An 18,167-nucleotide genomic window follows, 5' to 3' on the forward strand; every position below is an offset into this window, starting at 1 on the left:
GCATGCACAAAGTGCCAGGTTTGATTCCTTAGTACTACATACATAGAAAAAGCTGAAAATCTTGTGGCTCAAGTAAGTGGTAGAGTTCTAGCCTTGAGAAAGCCCAAGGTCAGGCCCTGAGTTCAAGCACCAGGACTGGCCCCCCCCCCCCAAAAAAAAAAAAAAAACTTAAAGCGTACTGTACCTGAGGTTTGAGCTGAGGACTTGGTGCTTGCTAGGCATGTACTGTACCACTGGAGCCAGGCTCCATACTAAATTATTTAATAGCCTGTTATAGGTAACAACCTTAATTTTGGAAATGACCCTTTTAGCTTTACTTCTTTATAAATGTACAAATATATTTAGTCACATTTTCTTTTATTATAGGCTAATCTATTATATATATGTTTATATATTATGTATACTATGGACAGTATTACTCTTTCCTTCTCTGTATTTCTAAAAAAACTAAGATCGAACCCAGAGCCTTCCACATGTGTCCTCTCCTCCTCCATAGATCTTTCTAAGTTGGAGTTCCTGATGTCCTTCAGTTTTCCTGTATTCCTTTTTTCCTTAGCTATTCTTTACTCTGAGGCCAGAGTCAAAGTCTTTCCAAATAGTGGGCTAGGCACCAGCCTTTAATGGGCTTTTCTTTTTCTTTTTTGTCTGTCATGAGGTTTGAACTCTGGGCCTGGTCACGGTTCCTGAGTTTTTCAGCTCAAGGTACCACCCTGCCCCTTGAGCCACAGCGTCACTTCCGGTTTTCTGATAGTTAATTGGAGATAAAGAGTCTCATGGACTTTAGTGCCTAGACTTTAGTGCCTGGGCTGGCTTTGAACCGCAATCTTTAGATTTCAGCCTCCTGAGTAGCTAGGATTACTGGTGTGAGCCACTGTGCCTGGCATTTAATGGGCTTTTCTATTTTTTTAATGCACTGACCTTGTAACTGACAGTGGTAGATTGGTAAAAAGCCAGAGGGTCATGTGAGGTTGTGGGACAAGCCCAGCTACTGAGATCTTGTTTTGTCAGTTATCTGAATATTGTTCTGAGCAGCGGCACCAAGTCACTTCTCTCTCTGTCATTAAAAAGCTTTCATTTTGTGTGTCAGTAAATGTAAACTCAGTCCTGATGAGTAAAGTGAATCAGTTAGTAGCAGTGATATGAACTCATTTTTTTGTTGTTTTATTTTAGTGATAAGCTTATAACACATTTCAGGAAGTGAGGATGTAGCTCAGTGGTTATGTGTGCTTAGCATGCATGAGTCCCTAAGCTTCCAGCCTCACCACCAAAATACGATATCACAGTTTTGCTGCTTTTAATAAGTACTTCACTTAATCATGCATAGCAAAGAATAAATATTTTAGAGATTTGTTTTACGGGTTCAGAAAACATGGTGATTGGTGGTCCTAAGTCAGTACTCTTTTTGATAGGCTTCCATATTTTGCATTCTCTCATCTAGCCTCAATTAGAAGGAAATAGGAATGCTGTGCACTCTTTCCTCACTCCCAGAGGCATGGAAATAGTAAGCTTCAGTATTCTTCATCAGTTAAAAATGGTGCTTATGGGGCCCAGAGTTTGTTCTAATGATAGAGTGCTTGCCTAGGATGCATGAAGACCCAGGTTCTATTCATCTGTACCACATACATAGAAAAAGCCGGAAGTGGTAGTTGTGCTGTGGCTCAGGTGGTAGAGCTGTAGCCTTGAGAAAGCCCAAGCCATACTCAGGCCCTGAGTTCAAGCCCTAGGCCAAAAAAAAAAAAATGCTTATTTTAATAATCTTTGCAAAGATTTGGGAAAAGGTATATATAGTTGGCCCCTTATATCCACAGAGTCCTTATCTATAAATTCAAGTTTGATTGAAAATATTTGGGGAGAAAAATCAAGCTGTGCTTGGATGTGTACAGCTCTTTTTCTTGTCATTCTTTTCTAAATAATAGTATAATGGATATATAACATTTGCATTATTTTAGGTTCTATAAATAACACAGATTATATTATATGGGTAGTTCATATATAAATACATACTGTTTCATATAAGGGCTTTAACATCCATGGATTTTGGTCTTTGAGGATCCTAAAACAAGTTGCCCATGGTTGCTAAAGTCTGACTGTATTGGCAAAAGAGGACTTATGTGGTTTATTAGGGCTCTGAGAGGGCACTTTCCCACCTGGATAGATTCCTGAAGAGCTTGGTGACATCTGCTCTTCTTCCTCCAGATCACATCAGCATCTGTGAGGCTGGTCTCTCAAGAACCCAAAGCTCTGGTCAGTGAGTGGAAGGAACCGCAGGGCAAGAACATTAGTGTGGCCTCCTGCAACAGCAGCCAGGTGGTGGTTGCTGTGGGAAGAGCCCTGTACTACCTGCAGATCCATCCCCAGGAGCTACGGCAGATCAGGTGTGTGTGTTTATCTATCTTGTCCTGTTCTGTTCTCTGGAATTTTTGGGGTGGAGGGGCAAAGGGGCGGGCCCATCATGGGCATTGAACTTTGGGGCTTGAACTTGGGGCCTGGGCATTGTCCTTGAGCTCTTCAGCCCTACCCCTTGAATCACAGAGCCACTTCTGGTTTTCTGGTGGTTAATTAGAGATAAGAGTTTCACTGACTTTAGTACCCCTGCTGGCTTTGAACCATGATCCTCATGTCTCAACCTTCTGAGTAGCTAGGATTACAGGCATGAGCCACTGGGCCCAGCCTCTGGAACTTTTTTGACCTTTGCATTTCTTTCTTTGCCATATTCTTCCTCTTCTTTCAGCCACACAGAAATGGAACATGAAGTGGCCTGCCTAGACATCACCCCCTTAGGAGATAGCAATGGTTTGTCCCCGCTTTGTGCCATTGGACTCTGGACAGACATCTCGGCCCGTATCCTAAAACTGCCATCTTTTGAACTGCTGCACAAGGAGATGCTGGGTGGAGGTATGTATCATACAGGCACCTGGGGGTGGATCAGAGCCAGAACATGGAACACAAACTTAATCTCTCTTGCCCACAGAGATCATTCCTCGTTCCATCCTGATGACCACTTTTGAGAGTAGCCACTACCTCCTTTGTGCCTTGGGAGATGGGGCCCTATTCTACTTTGGGCTCAATATTGACACAGGTAAGGAAAGCATTTAAGATTAAGTAAGAAGCACTTGAAAGAGTGTTAAGTTGAGCAGAGTTCTTAGCCTCAGGATGCTGGTTTATAACCCAGCTGTTTGTCCTGTTTTTCTTTTCTTCTTTCTCCTGATGCCATTCTTTTTGTAGGCTTGTTGAGTGACCGTAAGAAGGTGACATTGGGCACCCAGCCCACAGTATTGAGGACTTTCCGTTCTCTCTCTACCACCAACGTGTTTGCTTGCTCTGACCGCCCCACTGTCATCTACAGTAGCAACCACAAGTTGGTCTTCTCCAATGTCAACCTCAAGGAAGTGAACTATATGTGTCCCCTCAACTCAGATGGCTATCCTGACAGGTGAGCCTCTTTTTCTTTTTGCTTTTCTTTTTGGCACTTGTAGGACTGGACACTGCCTTTGAACTTTTTCACTCAAGGCTAGCACCACTTGGAGCCACAGCACCACTTCCAATTTTCTGTCAGTTAATTGGAGATAAGAATCTCACAGACTTTCCTGCCCAGTCTGACTTTGAACCATGATCCTCAGATCTTAGCTTCCTGAGTAGCTAGGATTGCACATGTCATGTGAGCCACTGGTACCTGGCTCATTTTCATTCTTTAGCAAGGGCCACTAATAGAAGGCAGCATGTTGTTTTCAGACCTACCCCTGCTTTTCCCAGTGTTAAAATCAGTAACTAGCAGCAATGAAAAGTGTAAGGCAGAGGTTCTCAACCCCAACTCTATTAGAAATACTGGAAGCTGTTAAAAAAAAAAAAACAATAACAAAAAAATCCCAAAAACCTTCTCTGGGGAGGAGGTGTGGCTCAGTAGCATCAACATATTGTCTAGCAACAGTTTTTTTGTTATTGTTTGTTTTTTGAGTCCTTAGTCCGGATCTGTAGGTCTGAGGTTAGGCTCTAAAATGCGTATTTCCAAGAACTCTTCAGCTGATTTGGATTACTAATTGAGCTTTAGAATCCCTGACTTAGTTGTTATGTGCTACCCTGAAATTAGGTTCTCAAAATGTGCTTCCAGCCATATTTGAGGGGTGGGCCCAGCTAGTGAGCCTTGCTAACTCTGAAGCACCTCGTCCAAGAATCACTGTCCTCCCTGGTGTACGGGGCTTGGATTTTCATTATGACTGCACATTAGTTCATGAAGCTGTTAAAAATTTCAGCCTAGAGGCCGGGACTTTGGCCTAGTGGTAGAGTGCCTGCCTAGCATACACAAAGACCTGGGTTCAATTCCTCGGTACCACATACATTAAAAAAAAAAAAAAAAAAAAAAAAGCCAGAAGTAATGCTGTGGCTTAAGTGGCAGAGTGCTAGCTTTGAAGAAAAAGCCCAAGGATATTGCTCAGGCCCTGAGATCTAGCCCCAGGACTAGCAAAAAAAAATTTTTTTTTAATTAAAAAAAAAATTTTCGGCCTAAGCCAGTGGGCTCACAACTGTAATCCTAGCTAATGAGGCTGAGAGCTGAGGATCAGGGGTTAAGCCCAGCCTTTGTAGGACAATCCATGAGATTCATATCTCTGGTTAACCACCAGAAAGCTGGAAGTGGGGCTGTTGGTATAAGAGGTAGAGCACTAGCCTTAAGCAAAAAGCTCAGGAATAGCCTAGATCTTCAAATCTTAGGACACATGCATGCATGTGCATACACAACACATGCATACCCCTACCTCATCCTGGGCCTTCCCAGACCAAAAGAACATGCATACACATGCACATGTACGCAACATAGACATACCCTACACACCTACACACACACACACACACACACACACACACACACACACACACACACACACACACACACACACACACACACACACACACCCTCATCCTAGGCTTACCCAAACCATGAGAATATTTCAGATGCATAGCTCCTCTGTGTATCTTAGCTTTAGGTCTCCCTAAATTATTTGAGCAATCAGTGTGAAGACCCTACCCTAGAGTACAATGTTGTAATTCTGCCTGTTGTGTTTCTTCCCCCATTGTGGGATGCCTCTGTCCAGTCTTACCCTCAGTCAACTCACTTTTAAGTTGAAACGCTTTTTTTCAGCTTGGCACTGGCCAACAATAGCACCCTCACCATTGGCACCATTGATGAAATTCAAAAGCTACACATTCGAACAGTTCCCCTGTATGAGTCTCCCAGGTGAGTGCCAGGCCAGAGAGCCCAGGGTCAGCTGGTAGAGGGGGTCTGTGACTTGTTCTGAGCAATGCTGTTGTTGTTCTGCAGGAAAATCTGTTATCAAGAGGTGTCCCAGTGCTTTGGAGTCCTCTCCAGCCGTATTGAAGTCCAAGACACGAGTGGAGGCACAACTGCTCTGAGGCCTAGTGCCAGTACCCAGGTGAGGGCAGTGGACAAAGAATGGTGGCAATGGGGGCTGGCGAGCTTTCTCAGATAAGAAAGAGTCCCTAGTTGGCAGCCATTTGGACTTAGTTGTGACTACCTACCTTTGCTCCAGAGACAACAGGTGGGTATAGCTGCATTCCAGTAAAACTTTATTTATAGGAAGCAGTTGCCATTTGGTGATCTTGCAGCTGAGCGATTCCTTTTCGCTTGTGATCACTTGGAATATGCTATAGGACACGTGTAATTGAGCATGTGTATATAATAGAACATGGGATTAGTATGACAGCTGATTTTGAGGTTTATTGCTAGTGCTAAGACTTTACTTGGGAAAGTTTAGCCTTGAGATTTTTTTGTCTCGAAGTTAAGATTCTAATATGAGAGTCTAAGCTCAAGTGAAAACATGAGTTGTTTTCTTGCTCCTAATTTATGTATTTCTTGTTCCTAATTCATTCATCTAATACAGGAGCTTCTCCCTGAATCCAGAACAAAAAATAATGTCTTTATGCCGTTCACATTTGAAACTCCCCCCCATTGTTCCTGTTGATGGTAGAGCCCATCACTGGATTTGGATTACATTGCTTGAGTTTTTCTTTAGCCTTGCTTGACTGACTGATAGCATTACTGTTTGCATTATCTTTGATGATGATTAGACTGGACCAGCATGTCATGCACTCGGAACCTCGCTCCTTACTTCTGGCTCTGGTGTCTTCTCTGAAGTGCTCTGTTTTTCAGGCTCTGTTGCTCTGCCAGCCACTACCCTTTTCCAGGGCTACCTATTATGCTTTGGGAAGAACGATGCATTTACTGTCTGTCTGCTTGTCTGCAGGCTCTGTCCAGTAGTGTCAGTTCCAGCAAGCTGTTCTCCAGCAGCACTGCTCCTCATGAGACCTCCTTTGGAGAGGAAGTGGAAGTGCACAACCTCCTTATCATTGACCAGCACACCTTTGAAGGTGCTCAGGGGCTTTCTGTCCTTTTCACCTTTGTCTTGTCTAAGCAGGACAGTCCTGAGCTCTGGAATGTTCTAGAGCTTGACAGAGAAGAGTGGGGGACACCTATGAATTGCAGTGAGCCTGGAATGTTGTGCATTCTCTTGCTGGCACAGACCATTGGGGGATTGGGCAGTCAGAAGAGGCAGGGCCAGTGGATAGCTTTTATCTTTTCATTGCCTCAGCGTGGGTGTATAGGATAAAAGGGTGGGGTGGATGCCGGAGCAATGCATAAGCAACTAGTCATCTTCTCTCCTTCTAGTGCTTCATGCACACCAGTTTCTCCAGAACGAATATGCTCTGAGCCTGGTCTCCTGCAAGTTGGGCAAAGACCCCAATACATATTTCATTGTGGGTACAGCTATGGTGTATCCTGAAGAGGCAGAGCCCAAACAGGGTCGCATTGTGGTCTTCCAGTATTCGGATGGTGAGTGAACGGTCTTCACTTCTGAGGGACACTCAGTGATGGGAAAGCAACACATGGGGGTAGCCGGGAGTGGGGGGGGAAGGGGGGTGTGGTCTCAGCCTTAATTCAGCAGTAGAAGTAGAGTTCATTGCTGTAAAGAGACATTCTATATTTCTCCTTAAGCTACCGGTTGAGTTTTGGGGTAGGTAGGCAAAACAGAGGTAAAATCTAGCTTGTGTTTTTCTTGTTTTCTCTTTGAAAGGCAGAAGAAATGAGGTTGTTGAGTAATAGGTAAAGGAATCTAGGGCCAGGAGTTTGGCCTAGTGGTAGAGTGCTTGCCTAGCATTCACAAAGACCTGGGTTGGATTCCTTGGTACCATATACATAGAAAATAAAAAGCCAGAAGTGGTGCTGTGGCTCAAGTGGTAGGGCTCTGCCCTTGAGAAAACCCAAGGACAGTGCTTGGTCCCTGAGCCCAAGCCCAGTACTGGCAAAAATAAAGAATCTAGTGGGCCTGGAGCATAGCCTAGTGGTAGAGTGTTTGCGTAGCTTGCATGAATCCCTGGGTTCCATTCCTTAATACCACATACACAGAAAACCTGGAAGAAGTACTGTGGCTCAAGTGGCAGAGTGCTAGCCTTTAGCAAAAAATGCCCAAGGTTCAATGCCTAGGCCCTGAGTTCAAGCCCCAGGATTCGGGGGGAGGGGGGGAGTGTGTGTGTGTGGAAATTAGTACCAGTCAGGTGCTGTTGGCTCACATCTGTAATACTAACTACTTAGGAGGTTAAGATCCGAGGGTTGTGGTTCAAAGCCAGCCCTGGCAGGGAAGTCTTTATCTCCACTAAACTACCAAAAAGTCCAGAAGTAGAACTGTAGATTGGGCGGTAGAGTGCTAGGTTTGTGCAAAAGAAGCTCAGAGACTTCCCAGGCCCTGAGTTAAAGCCTTAAGACTGGCGCGTACACACAAACAAAATTAGTACAGGTAGCCACCATAGGTACCTGGCAAGAAAGATATGAAAAACATATGTTAGCCGGGAGTGTGGCCTAGTGGTATAGTGCTTGCCTAGCATGCATGAAGCCCTGGATTCATTTCATGGGTACCATATACACACAAAGCTGGAAATGGTGCTGTGGCTTAGAGAGATAGAGTGCTAGCCTTGAGAAAGCCCAAGCCCAGGCCCTGAGTTCAAGTAAACAAAACAGACAAAAAACATTCATGTCACCAAACGCTGGTGGCTCACACCTATAATCTTAGATATCTAGGAAGCTGAAATCTGAGGTTCCCAGTTCAAAGCCAGCCCTGGTAGAAAAGTCCCTGTGAAACTCTTATCTCCAATTAACCACTCAAAAACTAGAAATGGAACTGTGGCTCAAAATGGTAGAGTGCTAGCCTTGAATAGAATGCATAGGGACAGTGCCTAGCCCAAGTTCAAGCCCCATGACCACCAAAAAATAATCCCAAACAAACATGCCTGTCTGTCCTGTCATGTATCAAATGATTTCTTGAACCTTATATAGATCATAGGGTAGATATTCCCCAGCCCTGGGGGCATTACCTTAGTGTGTACTGATTTTTTTTTTTTTTTTGACTAGTCCTGGGGCTTGAACTCAAGGCCTGAGCACTGTCCTTGAGCTTTCTCAAGACTGGGGCTCTACCACTGGAGCCACAGCATCACTTCTGGCATTTTCTGTTTATGTGGTAGTGAGGAATTGAACAAGGTCTTTGTGTATGCTAGGTTAGCATTCTACCACTAGACCACAGTTCCCGCCCTACTGGATTGTATTTCTTGATTTTTTTGATGAGAATTTAGGAGGCATGAATTAGAGCCATAGGGGCAACCAAGCGATTGTTTTGACTAGGTAAAATGTGGACTTATAGAAAAGACTGAAAAATACCTCTTCTCTCTCCCTCTAGGAAAACTACAGACTGTGGCTGAAAAGGAGGTGAAAGGTGCTGTGTATTCTATGGTAGAGTTTAATGGGAAGCTCCTTGCCAGCATCAACAGCACGGTAAGGCTACACCCTGTGGGATTATACTTCTCGTGGCACACCACTGTCTATAGAGCATGTTTCCCTTGTTTTCTGGGGCTGTGTATATGTTCACTCTTGGGAAACAAGCCCAGAACCGTGCATATTCTATGGTAGGTAAGCACTCTGCCCTTGATTGAATCTAAATCCCCAGTTTGACTGGGTATATTTAAGATATGTAGCTTGACTGTGTCCCCCAGTAGCCACCTGTTAATGTTAAAAAGCAGGTGAACCTGGACACAGTGGCTCAGGGGAGGTTTGAGGTTTGAGGCCAGTTGATGCAGAGAAGTCTTCAAATGCCCTTCTCAACTTCTTGTTGAGTGTTTTTGATACATACTTGTCATCCCAGCTATGTGAGGAGGGAAGATATAGTTACAGGCCAAACAGAAAAGTCCAGGGGACCCTCTCTCAACCCAAGTAGATGGTGCATCCCTACCTTCCAGGTGAATTGTGGGCCAAGCATTCATCCAGGTAGAATGGGATACTCTGTCTAAAAAAGAACCAGTTCAGGTGTAGCTCCTGTCTGGTAATTGCAAGGCCCTAAATTAAAATCCTAGCACCACCCAAAACCAACCAACAAATAGAATTGATTTTAATAATGCTTTTTTTTTTTTATGACTGTTGGGCTTGAACGGTGGGCCTGGGTACTGTCCCAGCTCAAGGTAATCGCTCTACCACTTGAGCCACAGTGCCACTTCTGGTTTTCTGGTGAATTGGAGATGAGTCTTTTGGACTTTAGTGCCTGTGCTGGCTTTGAACCGTAGTCCTTAGATGTCATCCTCCTGAATAGCTAGGATTACAGGTGTGAGCCACTGCACCTGGCTTCAATGTATTTTAATCTGATATGTTTTAAACATCATTTCAACATGAAATGAAAGCAAGTTTTTGGTGGTGGGGCTTGAACTTAGGACCTGGATGCTGTCCCTAGCTCAAGTCTAATGCTCTACCACTTGGGCCACAGTTCCAGTTCTGGCTTTTTTTTGGTAGTTTATTAGAGGCAAGAGTCGTAATGAATCTTAAAACTACAATACTGAAATCTCAGACTCTTGAGTAGCTAGGGTGATAAAGATGAGCCACCAATGCGGGGCTATAATTATCATTCCCTCCTGGTGAGTGTGTGGAGCTGGGGTTCTTTGAATATATCTCTGAGAAATCTTGGCTTACTGCATTGTGCGAGATGTGGTTGTGATTCAAGGATTACAATGAAAGGGCAGTAAGGTGTCCACAGAAGCTAGTTCTTTAGATTCCTTTAGTTCCCAACAGCTTTTCGATTGGGTTTTCCCATTGTTTACTTGTTGGGTTCATATCAAAAAGTTCTAAGGACATGCATGTTTTGGGAAAGGTGAGAAAATGCAGTTTGTTAGGAGGTGATCTTGTTTTTTTTTTTTTTTTTTTTAACTCTGGGCCTGGGTACTGTCCCTGAGCTCCTCAGCTCAAGGCTAGTGCCCTACCCCTGGGCCTGGGTGTTGTCCCTGGACTCTTTAGCTCAAGGCTACTGCCTTGAGCCATAGCCCCACTTCCCATTTTCTAGTGATTAATTGGCGGTAAAAGTCTCACTTTCCTTAGTTCCCAGGCTAGCTATGAACTGCAATCCTCAGATCTTAGCCTTCTGATCTTGTTCTTTTCTGAGAATTGGAGCTAGTATTTTGTTTCTAGAGGTTTTTCTGTATAGCATTTACCAAACATAATTTTTTTAAAAAAGAGGTGTGGAGGGAACGTGGCCCAGTGGTAGAGTGCTTGCCTAGCATGCTCTAAGCCCTGGGTTCCATATACACAGAAAAAGCCATAAGTGATGTGTGGTTCAAGTGGTAGAGCTCTAGCCTTGAAAAAGCACAAGGGCAGTGTCCAGGCCCAGAGTTCAAGCCCCAGGACTTGGCGGGGGTGGGGGGGAAGGGGACTCATACAATGTATTATACTTAAAATACTTACAAGTTTTATATGTGCATTATTATTTCTTTGGCCTTATGCTTTCCCTTAGCTTTTTTGCTCAAAGCTGGTGATTGGGTGATTGTGCAATACCTTTATTTCTGGCATTTTGCTAGTTAATTGGAGATAAAAATCTCTTGGAACTTGTCAGCCAGGGTTGGCTTCCAACTACATTTCTCAGATCCTCGAATCTCAGCCTCCTGAGTAGCTAGGATTACAGGTGTGAACCACTGCTCTCCGCTGGACTCATTTGTTTTACATAAAGGAAAACTGCATTCTGTATTTTAGTGCTTCCTGTTTTCTTATGTCAGCAGTATATACTATTGAGAAAAAGAATGTTCCAGTACCCCATAGGCCTAGGGGTAACCAAGTTTCGGCAGAGAATTAAGTGGCCCAGTCATTCTTGGAGGGTTGGGGCCTCCTCTGACTTTCACCCTTCTTCCAGGTACGGCTGTATGAGTGGACCACAGAGAAGGAGCTCCGCACCGAGTGCAATCATTATAACAACATCATGGCCCTCTACCTGAAGACCAAGGGTGACTTCATCCTTGTAGGCGACCTCATGCGCTCAGTGCTGCTGCTCGCCTACAAGCCCATGGAGGGAAACTTTGAAGAGGTAGGGAGAACAAACTTCTGCTTAAGCTATGAGCCCTTATAGGTATTTGGTTAGAAGAAAAACCAAACTCAGTGGGAGTAGAAAGGCTTCCTCAGGCCAGGTTCTTTGTAATTTTTTTGGGGGGGAGGGGGTCGTCCTGGGGCTTGAACTTAGGGCCTGGGTGTTGTCCTGAGCTCAAGGCTAGCTTTTGCTCAAGGCTAGCACTCTCCTACTTGAGCCACAGTGCCACTTCTGGCTTTTTTGTTTGTTTTTTTTGTGGTACTGAGGAATAAAACCCAGGGCTCCATGCATGCTAGGCAAACACGCTACCACTAAGCCACATTCCCAACCCTAAGTATTTTTTAAAGATCTTTCAACCTGTCGGGCATGGTGGCTCCTGCCTGTAATCCTAGCTATTCTGGAGGCTGAGATCTGAGGATTGAGATTCAAAGCCAGCCTAGGCACAAAAAGAACTGAGACTTATCTCCAATCAACCTCTTAAAAAACAAAACAAAAACCAGGAAGTTGGGCTTGGCTCAAGGGTAAGGCGGTAGTCTAGCTGAAGAGCTCAGGGACAGTGCCTAGGCCAAGTTCAAGCCCCATCACCCCCCACATACCAAAAAAAAAAAAAAACAATTCTCATCCTGAGCTGAAATAGATTCTGTCCTAAGAATTCCAATGATATGGCCTGCATTGGTCAGATTTTGGGTGAAGGAATCTCTGTGTTTAACAAGGTAATAGAATAGACCTTAGCTCCTTCATCCAAACTGTTCACTGTTTTCTTGTCATACCTTGTCTGTCTTTTAAGATTGCAAGAGATTTTAATCCCAACTGGATGAGTGCAGTGGAAATCTTGGATGATGACAATTTCCTAGGGGCTGAAAATGCCTTCAACTTGTTTGTGTGTCAGAAGGACAGGTGAGTGACAGATAGGAACAGTGGTGGGGCAGACCTGTGGGTATGTAGGACTGGAGCTCAGGTGCTCTTTGGCAGAATTTCTTTGATGAGAGTGACAAAGACCATGGATGGGCTCTGCAGGGCACCCAGTAACACTATTCACATCTGTGCTGTCTGTTCGCACCTTGGCGGTAGATTCTAGTAAAGCGGTGTTGTACTGCCTTTCAGCGCTGCTACTACTGATGAGGAGCGGCAGCACCTACAGGAGGTTGGGCTCTTCCATCTGGGCGAGTTTGTCAACGTTTTCTGCCACGGCTCTCTGGTCATGCAGAATCTAGGCGAGACTTCTACCCCTACACAGGGTTCAGTGCTCTTTGGCACAGTCAATGGCATGATAGGTAAGGACATCTCTGCAGAGCATGCTCTCCACACAGGCCTTCTTCATACCATTTGGAGGGAGGGGGAAGAAGAGATGGACACCTAGGAGTTTGCCATAGGCTGCAACAAGCTTGTCCCCTTGTAATGCTTTCCTGGTTGCCAGGGGCTTACTTCAGGCTCTGGAGACCTCTGCACTCTGCAGCTCATTGCACTCTTCCTTCTTCAGGGCTGGTGACTTCACTGTCAGAGAGTTGGTACAACCTCCTGTTGGACATGCAGAACCGACTCAATAAAGTCATCAAAAGTGTGGGCAAGATTGAACACTCCTTATATCCTTCCTTCCAGTGCCTTCCTGCTAGGAAGCGTCCCCACTCCAGCATAGCTCCTCCAGAAATGCTTTATTAGATTTGTGGACAAAACGGGTTTTGGTTTTTTCCTTCTAACTTTTCTGTATAGAAGATTTTAAAACATACTTAGTGTTAGAGGGAGATGAGAGTAACTCCTCACATACTTAACACCTATAGGCCATACATGAAGCTGGTCTGTCCTAGGAATGTATACACAGGTAGGTACCTTCTGCTTCTGAGCTGGCTCTGCCTCTGACTTCTTGACTGCACGTTGGACAAGAGCTCAGATTATAGTATAGGAGGGAGAGATCAGCCTCTCGGGTCTTGTTAAGAACAGAACAGGGAAGAGCACTATAAAGAAGGTACAACTCAGAAGCACCTATCCAAGGATATAAGAGTCTCATGTCCTCTCTCAAATCCACCCAGGAATCTTTGGGGTTCTTTTCAGGTTCACCTGGAAGTGCTTTTTTTTTTTTTTTTTTTTTTTTTAATTTAATTTTGTTGTCAAAGTGATAAAAAGAGGGGTTATAGTTACATGAGGTAATGAGGGGCTGGGAGTTTGGCCTAGCATACACAACAACCCAGGTTCTATTCCTCTGTACCACATACATAGGAAAAGTTGGAAGTGGTGCTGTGGCTCAAGTGATAAAGCACTAGCCTTGAGAAAACCCAAGGACAGTCCTCAGGCCCTGAGTTCAAGCCCCAGGACTGGCCAAAAAAAAAAAAAGGAATGAGTATATATGTTGTCTGACATTATTACCCTCTCCTGAAAGTGCTTTTTAAAAATGGTTTCTATCTGCCCGACAACGGTGGCTCATGCCTGTAATCCTAGCTGCTTAGGAGGCCGGGGACTGAGGATCACAATTCAAAGCCAGCCCAGGCAGTTAGCCATCAAAGAAAACAGAAGTGGCGCTGTGGCTCTAAGCAGTAAAGCATTATCCTTGAGTGAAGCAAGGGCAGTACCCAGGCCCTGAGTTCAAGCTCCACAACTGACCAAAAAGAATGAGCTTTAAAGATCACCCTAGCTGAGAACCATTGGGTTATCAACACATTTCATGGTTTATTTTTGTTGTTGTTTTTAATTCCAAAGGTGACAAAAGTAAAAGTGGTTTCAGGAGGCTGTCATTCCCTCCTTCCATCTTGACAGTCCCTACAGACCATGGTCCTGTCTGGGTGGGGATGGGGGGGGGCGTGTTTCCAGATAGGCTACCTTCCTTAACTCATGTGCCCACCTGGAGATCCTTTCACACTGAGCGAAAGACAGAGCCAGCCACGGGCTTCATTGATGGTGACCTGATCGAGAGTTTCTTGGATATTAGCCGTCCCAAGATGCAGGAGGTCGTGGCAAACCTACAGGTGAGCAAAGTGGCTGGGCCACTCCATTGGGGTCCAAGGTCAGAGGCTGCCTGTCCCTGCACCTCTCCTTGGATGGGAGGAGTTATCAGCCCTGCACAGTGCATGCTGCATAGGCAAAGCAGTGTCATTAGGGTTCACAGGACCAAGTACCAGGCATGGTGCTCAGAACTCTAGCCTAAAGGCGCATTTGACCATCTCAGAATCTCTGGCAAAACCTAAAAGTGGGAGGGAGGGTCAGAAGGAGTTACTGTAGTTCTGGAGGTTGGAATATTGCTCACTCGAAGAGGTTCCTGTGGGGGGGGGGGGGGAGGTGACCCAAGGGACAAGAGCTGGTTCTGGTGAATCCTTTTTCTCTGGTGTACTGGCCAGTGAGCATCTCCCCATCCTACCAAGGGTGCATGCTCCTTGCCCTCATGGCCTCCCCTCCTTTCATTGCAGTATGATGATGGCAGCGGAATGAAGCGAGAGGCCACAGCCGATGACCTCATCAAGGTTGTGGAGGAGCTCACTCGGATCCATTAGCCCAGGGCAGGGAGCTCCTTTCCTGCTCCTGCTCTCCCTGAAGGCTCTGCTGTTATGCCCTCCACCCTCCCCTTCCTCTCCCACCATTGTCTTTTTGGCCATGGGAGACTTTTCCCTAAGCCTGCTGCCCTGAAAGCCACAACTCACCTTTGTGGACATGGGGCTTTCTTAGAACTAAAACCAGTTCACTGGAGACTTGGGAATGGGCTGAAGGTGGGGTATTTTCTCCCTGGATTTTTACCAGTCTTACATGATTCCAGCCATCACCTTGGACCACCAAGCTTTGATTGGTGTGCCACTTGTCCTCCTTCTGAGGAGGGATTCTGCAGCCCTTGGGCTGAAAGGAAGATCTGTGTGCGTGTGTGTATGTCTCACACTCATGCTTTGTCCTCTACTCTTTTTATTTAGGTTGTGGGTGTGGGGAGATTGAGGCACAGGGGAGTTTCAAGAGGATTTCGTTGTCATGAAATAAGCTACCTTTTGCTTGCTTCTCTTGCCTCTGAGAACATCAGCCTGGATGCCTGTCAGGTCATGGGCTGCCTGAGTGGGAACCTGGGATGGTGGATGACCCCTAAGCTGCAGCCCTTTTGTCTCGGGGAAACTCCCTTCTTCACAGAGAAGGTGGGGGCTGTGAATTGGTTGGTAGTTTCTGAGTTTTACCAAATAAAGTAGAATCTAAGAAGAAAGATCCATTTGTTCTGCCTTTCTGTTCTCTGCCTAGTTCTCCAGCTTTCTCCATACCATGCTCATGTACACAAAGCAGGTGTTCCTTACTTCAAAGGGATACACCTCTGAGCCACACCTCAGCCTTGTGTGATCGTTTTTTATGAGATTCCTAATGTTTCTTTGATAATATGTGCTGGTCTTGGGGCCTGTTGGGCTTCCTTTCCTGCCCATTTGCAGCCAGCATGGCTCTTGGGCCACTAAGCAGCTACATGTGCACCTCACCACTTCATCGTGCCACCTTCCATTTGCATCTCATTTCCTTTGGTGAGCTCAAATGAAGTTGTCTTTAACAATATATGAGTAGAGCTTTGAGGCTTACCATCTGGACCAGCAAACAAAGCATGCCATCTGTCAGCAGGGCAGGGTGGGCACCAGAGATTTCTACCAGAGACCCAGTAGAAATAAAGGCTGCTTTGTCCCATCAAGGTTGATCCTAGGCATATTTTCTGGCTCCTTTAAGACCATCCTTTGATAGGGTATAGGAAAGTTACAGTTTGAAGTTGTGGTTGTGAGAGCTTAAATGAAAAGGAAAGCTCAAGGACTCATCTCAGCCTTTGGAGAAGCTTTCCCACTCCCCTTTGGTGGGGGCATCTCTAAGCAAATTTACTTCCTTGGAGACATTTGTGAGTTATTGCTCTTCTCTCTTTTACTGATCTTGGGTTTCTAAGGGAGTTAGATAAGGATCTTCAGAGGGAAAAAAAAAACACTTTAAAAAGCTACTGTTAAATATGAAACTCATGCTAGAAACAAGCTTTCATAAGGCAGGCAAGCAACATCTTCCAGCTTGTGATTCTTTAAAAAATGTAATCCTAGATGAGTATTGACTGCAAGGTGCCACACAAGACTAAAAGGAATGTGGTAGGGGGTGATGTTTTTGGTGCTTTGCTGGACTTTTGTGAGACAGGACCTCATTAGCCTAGGTTGGTCTCAAGCTCATGATCCAGCCTCAACCTTCCAAGTGCTGGATTATAGGTGTAGGCCACAGAGTCCAACCATTCTTGGGCTCTGTAGTATAATCTGGTCACTGAGACCCACTATATTGTTACTTAAAGCTGTAGAGTCCTTGCAATGTTTTGCATTGTTGTTTCCTGTAATCTGGGGCACATTCACTGGGGGCTGAGTTCCAGCAACCCTTTGGAAGCTGACATTCTTCTGTCACACTGTCACATCCCTTCTGCAAAGCATTAATCACCTCCTAGGGGTGAAAAGTCTTTGGAGCTTTGCTCCAGCCAGCTGGACAGTGCTCTGGGAAGGCACGGATGAGCTAGTCTCACTCCAGGCCTCAGCATGCATGGACCTTGGGGAGAATAGAAACACTGACTCATCACACGGTCATTTGGAAAGATTTCAAGCCAGAGGCCAGCATTCTGCAACCAACAATAACTTGGATCTCTCACCCTCAGTGGAGGGTCCCTTTTGCCACTGAGAGGCCGTAAGTCAGAGACATGAGGAGGACATGGCAACTTCAGTAAGGGATACACCCAAACTAGTCCCTGACGATGAGCTAGGGTTAAGAGTCAAACTAAAGCCCCAGATCAAGCAAGAAGACAAGGAAAGAAGCAAAAACGGAGCCAAAGGAGGCAACTATTAATGGCCAGGTGGGTGCTAAGAGGTTTGAGAAACAGGGAAAGTGAAAAGAATGCCAAGAGTAGTTCAGAAGGCATGGGGATTCCCTTCAGGAATTTCCTACCTAGTCTGTCTCCAGAACGTGTCTTAGGAAGGGTGAAAACCCTGACTCCCTCCCCCCCTCTCCCTTTTTGGTGCTGGCACTAGGGCATGAGCTCAGTGCTTGGGTAGTGCTCTTTAGCTTTTTTGCTCAAGGCTGGCATTTTTCTGAACCACACTTCTACTTCTGGCTTTTTTTTGCTGGTTAATTGGAGATAAGAGTCTCAGACTTTGCTGCTTGGGTTGGCTTCTCTAACAGTGATTCTTATTGCTCTGTCTCCTTAGTAGCTAGGATTACAGGCTGAGCCACCAGCACTGAGTGAGGATTTTTAGCACAACCTGAATCTCCTGGGTTCCACCTACCATGGGGGGAGGCAGGGGAAGGGGGATGTAATACTGAACAAACTAGAGTGAGTTCTACTGGGCAGAGGAAGGGGGGGCTAGGTAAAGAATGGTATTAACCCATGTGTGCTGGAGGCTGAGAAGACGGCATTGAACCATGACAGCAAGGTGAAGGAAATGAATGTTCTGTGTTAAGTGAGATTTGGGCAACTATCAGGGTGGTGGTGACAGTGGAGGGGGGAAGTTCTGCCTTTCCATGTTTGAGGCTTGTTAACAAGTAGTGAGGCCTTTATTCCTGGGTGTTAACTTACACCAAAGCTTGACTGACTGGATCTGGAAGATAAGGGAAGATTCTTGCTCTGTAACCTAAGGTAAAATTGCCCCACTTCTCTACGCTTTTTCTCAGTAGGATGACGGTAAGTTGTGGATCCACTGCCTTCCTGTCTAAATCTTTCTGCAGCCCCTTTATAAAAGGGGCCAATCAAAAGGCTTCCTGTTCGGCCCTGGTGGCTCCAGTGCCCAGTTCTCCAACTACCCAACTGTTTCCTCATCTCAGGGGAAG

The 18,167-nt window shown here is 45.4% G+C and overlaps 1 protein-coding gene across 1 annotated transcript in view; it reads left to right on the forward strand.

Moving 5' to 3' along the window:
- Window positions 1-15,560, forward strand: part of Ddb1 (damage specific DNA binding protein 1) — a 28,332-nt gene extending 12,772 nt beyond the window's left edge. Inside the window, exons 13-27 of the mRNA XM_090347580.1 lie at window positions 2,197-2,375; window positions 2,732-2,895; window positions 2,972-3,079; window positions 3,226-3,433; window positions 5,135-5,230; window positions 5,315-5,426; window positions 6,258-6,381; window positions 6,680-6,844; window positions 8,739-8,833; window positions 11,223-11,393; window positions 12,181-12,290; window positions 12,498-12,667; window positions 12,874-12,976; window positions 14,227-14,350; window positions 14,789-15,560. Of these exons, the coding sequence (XP_090203706.1) occupies window positions 2,197-2,375; window positions 2,732-2,895; window positions 2,972-3,079; window positions 3,226-3,433; window positions 5,135-5,230; window positions 5,315-5,426; window positions 6,258-6,381; window positions 6,680-6,844; window positions 8,739-8,833; window positions 11,223-11,393; window positions 12,181-12,290; window positions 12,498-12,667; window positions 12,874-12,976; window positions 14,227-14,350; window positions 14,789-14,872 (2,013 nt within the window). The 3' untranslated portion in view covers window positions 14,873-15,560. The remainder of the gene's footprint in view (window positions 1-2,196; window positions 2,376-2,731; window positions 2,896-2,971; window positions 3,080-3,225; window positions 3,434-5,134; window positions 5,231-5,314; window positions 5,427-6,257; window positions 6,382-6,679; window positions 6,845-8,738; window positions 8,834-11,222; window positions 11,394-12,180; window positions 12,291-12,497; window positions 12,668-12,873; window positions 12,977-14,226; window positions 14,351-14,788) is intronic.
- The last annotated feature ends 2,607 nt before the right edge of the window (window positions 15,561-18,167 follow it).

The sequence above is a fragment of the Megascapheus bottae genome, chromosome 16 (genome assembly GCF_031878675.1).
Source record: "Megascapheus bottae isolate mThoBot1 chromosome 16, mThoBot2.hap1, whole genome shotgun sequence".
NCBI lineage: Eukaryota > Metazoa > Chordata > Mammalia > Rodentia > Geomyidae > Megascapheus > Megascapheus bottae.